Source organism: Chelmon rostratus, chromosome 13, assembly GCF_017976325.1.
Source record: "Chelmon rostratus isolate fCheRos1 chromosome 13, fCheRos1.pri, whole genome shotgun sequence".
Lineage (NCBI taxonomy): Eukaryota > Metazoa > Chordata > Actinopteri > Chaetodontiformes > Chaetodontidae > Chelmon > Chelmon rostratus.
In genome coordinates this window covers 17959542-17965293 of record NC_055670.1, presented here as the reverse complement: position 1 = coordinate 17965293, position 5752 = coordinate 17959542, and the positions used below count along the sequence as shown (strand labels likewise).

The window sequence follows — 5752 nt, the reverse complement described above, 5'->3', positions numbered from 1 at the left end:
GTTGGCCAAATTCCCAGCTCAGCAACACCACAATGTTGCCCGTGTGTCATTGCTAATGTCTATAAAGTCATGTGTCAAGCATTTTCACTGGTATGCCATAAGATTTAGGTGGTAAATGAAAGCAGGAAGACACAAACTTAGCTTAGCTGGTCAAAAGAGCACTTTGCATGGAACCTTTGCTTTTACTTCGCTGCATTACTGAACAATAAATACCCTGCATATGTTGACAAAACAGTCTGAACTCAAGGTCCACTTACTCTGAGATTAAGAATGTTTTGTCAACAACTGTTTCCAAGGTCAGAAATGTAGGTGAAATTCAACGTGCACATGATTTAATTAATCTCAGAGCACAAACCACAGGGCTCACCACATTACAAACCTTATCGTTTTTATTCAAACTGTATACATACAACAGGCTTATGTCATTAACAAAAAAACAAGTAAAAAAAGACAAAAATGAGTATCCCCATAAATACAATATGCATTTAAAAAAAACTGTCTGTTTACTTGGTAGGTTGCATATGTTCTAATAAAAAAAACCCACGCACACGCTCATATTCCTTCTGAAGACTTGGTACAAGACAAACACATCAGTCTGGTATCATTAACACTGGCAGATCTCTGCTGTCTGAAGACAATTACAGAGAATACTTTTGCCTTGTTAGGTAAAAACTTGATGGACGAGAGATGACGCATGTGTAGTGGAGTGTTGCCCTGTTTCTTAATTCAATCCTGTAACCGGGGTTTGAGGTATGTAGTACATTCACATGAGAAATGCGACATTTCTTGTATTCTTTCTCGTAACAGCACGTGTGGATTCAGGACACAGCTTTTTCTGTTTAAAATGATTACAACACCAGGTCCATAATGTCATAATGTTGTGAGTCTTCCCTAATTGCTGCAGGGTGTTTCCATTCATCATTTACATGTCATCTATGTAGAGAACTTGTGCTACAGGTTTCCCAACAAGAAGTCCTTCTGATTCAGTTCAAATATACTCCTGCAGGCAACAGTGGATTACCAATGGGACTAAATCACTGGTTACCTTTATGCTATTGATGCTGTTGGTATCAATAACGTACTCAGCACTGTTAAGTGACAACAGGATCATTCTAACTTTTTCTCAGAGTTAAGTTTCCACTGAAATTTCAAAAACTACTCAGGTGTCAGAAAATAAATAAAAACAGACTGACATACACTATTAGGTCAGGTTATTTTAATGATGCACCATTTAGTTGAGAGGGTCCTAATTTCCCAAGGTTTACGCTGATTTTTTTAAAAACTATTGTTGTGAACTGCAGATGTCGAACTTCATCAACAGACTTAATTCTGTAGTAATAACCTGCTGTATTATCTCCAGTGATTTGGTCCCAGATAAAACACTCCATCTCCACTTAACATCGCACAGTCTGTCTCCACTCCACTCTCTCCAAATAATAAAAATTATATATATACCCCCCACACGGTTGTGACCTTTGACCTCCTCCATGGTGTTTCCATGATTTAGAACATCAAACATAAATCCTGTTTTCAGATGGTAAGAAAATAAATGCAGTTTCTCTGTGTTTTGAAGGCTGGTGTAGCCCAGACACTAAAATAATGATACATTAAAAACTCTAAAATGTTCAGTCTGCTTGTGAAAATCATTTAACACTTCAAGTGAAATTACATGGGAGTAAGGCAGAGTCAGTTACATTGGATAGAATACAGGCGTGAATGTGTACAGTCATCTTTATCCAGGGTAAAATAACATTAAAAATCCTGAGCAACCACTTCCATCCCGTACGGATTAAATCTGGATCCTTGAAATGGTGCTTTGGATGTCTTAAAAGCTTAAAAAGTCTTTTAGATGGGGGATCCAACAGTGGAGAGACCACACACAGAGACAAACAATGAGCTGTTGTCTTCATTGCAGAGAGTGGAGGCCCGTTCGTGTGTGTGTGTGTGTGTGTGTGTGTGTGTGTGTGTGTGTGTGTGGTCTCTTTGTTTGATCCAGGTCATCCTGAAGTGAATCAGTCATTTTTAACACTTTTAACCTAAAGGATCGCTGTGCAAACCAATACATAACTTCATTCACCTTCGGAGTGAACATTCAATACAGGAGCAAATTCTCAACAGTCTGAAAAAACACAGTAAAAAAAAGATGTGAAATAAATCTTTTTGATTTCTGGGCAGCCACTTGGCACATTATGGTGGGATCAGAAATTGATGCATTATTCCTCGGATTAAAACAGGCGAGATTGTGCTCTGCAATGTCTAACATGTGTATTAAAAAGAAGTTCAGTCTTTAGCTAAAAGCAGAGTAACTTCAAATATGCATGTACAATCCAGGCATCCTAATTCATGAATTCACAGTCAGAGGGTGCGGCTGCTGTAGGGATCAAACCTTTGACCTTTCTGCTGCAGCATGGACCGAAGGCCACACTGCCTGACCCATCAGTCTTTTGTTATGGTGTTTTCCACTGAGAAGCTCTCACTAGAGTGGACAGGAAGTACATTCAAATAGTAATATTAAAGGATATAATCAATAATATGTAGGGAGTTTCATATTAAAAGTAACTTCACCAGTCTGGCATTTCAGTCCAGCATGGCCACTTACACCAAAGATAATCCAAAGATGCAAATGCCGGGAGTGTGTGCTCTCTGATGATGGAAATAAAAAAAGAAAAAAAAAGGTATATATTGAAAATTCATCCAACTTCTATCAAATATAGATTAAAGTTTGGTTGTATGTCCAAAAGCCTGAATTGCTGTCACAAGCTGAAAGCACAAAAATCCAATCAAAAACATGTCCGAAATAGTATTAAAAATGAAAGCTATTTGACCTCATGTACATGGTTGTTGTATCCGTGGCTTTGCGCCCTTTCATCCTCTGAACTTTACACCGTTGTCTCTCCATGGTTACCGTTGCTAAGGCGCTTGTAGAACCTCCGCCATGATTGAAGAGTCTTCCCGGACCAGACCCAGAAACCCGAAGTGATCCCGACGATCATGGTCATCAGGTATTTGATCATGAACACTGTGAAGTCCGGGGTCATGGGGGCGAAGTTGTGAACCGGACAGGGTACGGCGAAGCGCTTACAGGTCTGCATGTGCCAGGTCCGCTCCCAGTGCTCCCTGAAGGCCTGCTCGTAGAAGTAACAGGCGATCACGATGGTGGCCGGTACCGTGTAGAGCACACTAAACACGCCGATCCGGACCATTAACTTCTCCAGCTTCTCCGTCTTGGTGCCGTCGTGCTTCATGATGGTGCGGATTCGGAAGAGGGACACAAAGCCGGCCAGGAGGAAGGACGTGCCGATGAACAGGTAGACAAAAAGCGGGGCCAGGACGAAGCCGCGGAGGGAGTCCACGTTAAAGATCCCAACGAAACACACCCCTGTCAGGACGTCGCCATCCACCTGACCCATGGCGAGGATGGTGATTGTTTTGATGGCCGGGACAGCCCACGCGGCCAGGTGGAAATACTGAGAGTTTGCTTCGATCGCCTCGTGGCCCCATTTCATTCCAGCAGAGAGGAACCAAGTCAGGGACAAAATCACCCACCAGATGGAGCTGGCCATACCAAAAAAGTACAACACCATGAAGAGGATGGTGCAGCCCTCCTTTTTAGTCCCCTGAGCCACAGTCCTGTAGCCGTCCTCCTTGAATTTATCCACACAAACAACCTTGTCCTCCAGGAAAAACCCAGCAGCGTAGGCTACCGCCACCATAAAATAACACCCAGATAAGAAGATGATGGGCCTCTCGGGGTACCTGAACCGCCTCATGTCCACTAAGTAGGTGAGCACTGTGAACAAGGTGCTCACACAGCACAGAATAGACCAGATTCCAACCCACAGCCGGCCGAATTTCACCTCATCCTCCCGGAAATACATGATGCCGGTTGGTTTAGTGGGCTCGCACGGTGCTCCGCAGTCCTTGACCCCCATGAACCGGTAGCCCAGGTAAGGAGGCACCTCCAGCTGTAGCGGGCAGGAGAATTGATGGTACTGGTTCGGCTGCAGCGGGCGTTGGTTGGGTCGGCCTATGTTTGGAGGAAGGGTCACAGGGTCGGGTGCATAGGGGGATGACGAGGAGGGCGGGCTGCTGGGTTCCGACGTGTTCTGGCCGACGCAGATCTCACCGGCTCCGTGGACGGGGAAAGCCTCGCAGCGGAGCCGCTCCGGCCACTGGAAGCCGAATTTATTCATCAGGGCTTCGCATCCCTGCCGTGCACGCTCACAAAGGGACCGACAAGGGGGGATGGCCTGCTCCAGAACTGTACAGACCGGTGCATACATGGAGCAGAGGAAGAACTTAAGATCCGCAGAACACTGGACCTTAACAAGAGGGTAGAACTGGTGCACTTCTAGTCCGGCGTCCTCCTGGTTCGTGTGGCCCAGGAGGTTCGGCATTATGGTCTGGTTGTAGGCGATGTCGGTGCAAAGCGGGATGGAGATGGGCTGGCAAAACCCGTGTTCTGGGACGGATATTCCACTTTCGCTGTTATAATGCTGAGCAGAAGTGAGTGAGGATAGCCCGCACACCAGCCACATGATCCGCAGCAACACGGAGCCAGTGGTGGACCTGGCCGCCGCCATAGTTGGGGAGGAGGGGGAGGGAAGGAAAAACTTTGATTCAAGTAGGGCGACTTGAAAACGGTTCAAAAGCAAAGCAAATCTGCATTAATTGTAGCAACACTTAGCTCGTAGTCCGAGTAACTCGTCTTCAAGTTGTCGTAATAGTCTTTTCTTCGTATTTTATGAAGAAAAATCCGAGTGAAACGTTCGTCGTGTCATGACTTCTTGATGGTCTTTGTAAGTGACTCCAAGCAGTCCACTCTCACTCCCAATCCGCTGAAAAATAACACTTAAAGTCCCATTTTCTTGAAGTAATGCAAACAGTAATTATTCCAGTGCGTTTAGCACTGCCGCGTCGTTACTTTCGCGCAAAACGAGAAGCATTTAAAACGAAAAAAGTCTTATATTTCCACCGTTTTTCGACTTGACTTTACACAGCGTCGGTTCACATGCTGAGCAGTTGGAAGTCCAGAGTCTCGCTTTCCTCACTCCGTGCAGATTCCACCGGTTTCCAGGCGCCCCCTCCATTCACAAGACCCCCAGACAGAACGCAGGGTGCCTTGAAACCGATGCCGCGTCTCAGCCAATCCTCGCATTTGTTTTCCTACAGGATTCGATCTTGATTGGCTTTTACTCCCCATGGAAGGAAAATGTGTTACAGTAATTACATTACGCCGGAGATTTTACATAAAAGAAAAAATTCTGATAAAAGAGCACTTAAATTTCGTAGATGCCACATAAAAGGTATTCATTTTTGGCATTTATGATAAAAAGGGAAACAATATAAATCCCATTTGTCAAATGTCAAATTCTTTTTGTTATTATTCTTTGTATATTTCTTTCTCTTCCTTACCTTTACTAAATGTTTCGTGTCCATAGATTTATTTAAAAACAAAGCAAACAGTACTGCCATAGAAAGAATGTTAATATTTTTAAACACAGCCTAAAGCACAGTGTTAAAATGGCTATAAGTAAAAATCTGCTTGTGCTAAATGCAATCAAAGAGGAATGTACCATGTTACTCTGCAGAGAAGAGAACAGCACAAAGCCTTTAGATTCTTATAGAAAACAATGGAAGTTATGAAGAAAGTGCATGAACTGTGTTACAGTTTTTCTGAATTGCTGCCCACATTTCATGTTTCAGCAATATAAATAGTTAATTTTAATTAGGTGAAATGAAAAGGCAATTC

The 5752-nt window shown here is 43.7% G+C and overlaps 1 protein-coding gene across 1 annotated transcript; it reads right to left on the bottom strand.

The window, feature by feature from the left end:
* Positions 1-374: 374 nt before the first annotated feature.
* LOC121616088 (frizzled-7-A-like) lies at positions 375-5051 on the bottom strand. The gene has a single exon (XM_041950716.1). It carries the CDS (start codon positions 4581-4583, stop codon positions 2880-2882), a length of 1704 nt encoding a protein of 567 aa, XP_041806650.1. The 5' UTR covers positions 4584-5051; the 3' UTR covers positions 375-2879.
* Positions 5052-5752: the final 701 nt, after the last annotated feature.

Bases quoted from the DNA above. Each gene is read 5' to 3' on its own strand.
- LOC121616088 (XM_041950716.1), bottom strand. From the start codon at position 4,583: ATGGCGGCGGCCAGGTCCACCACTGGCTCCGTGTTGCTGCGGATCATG.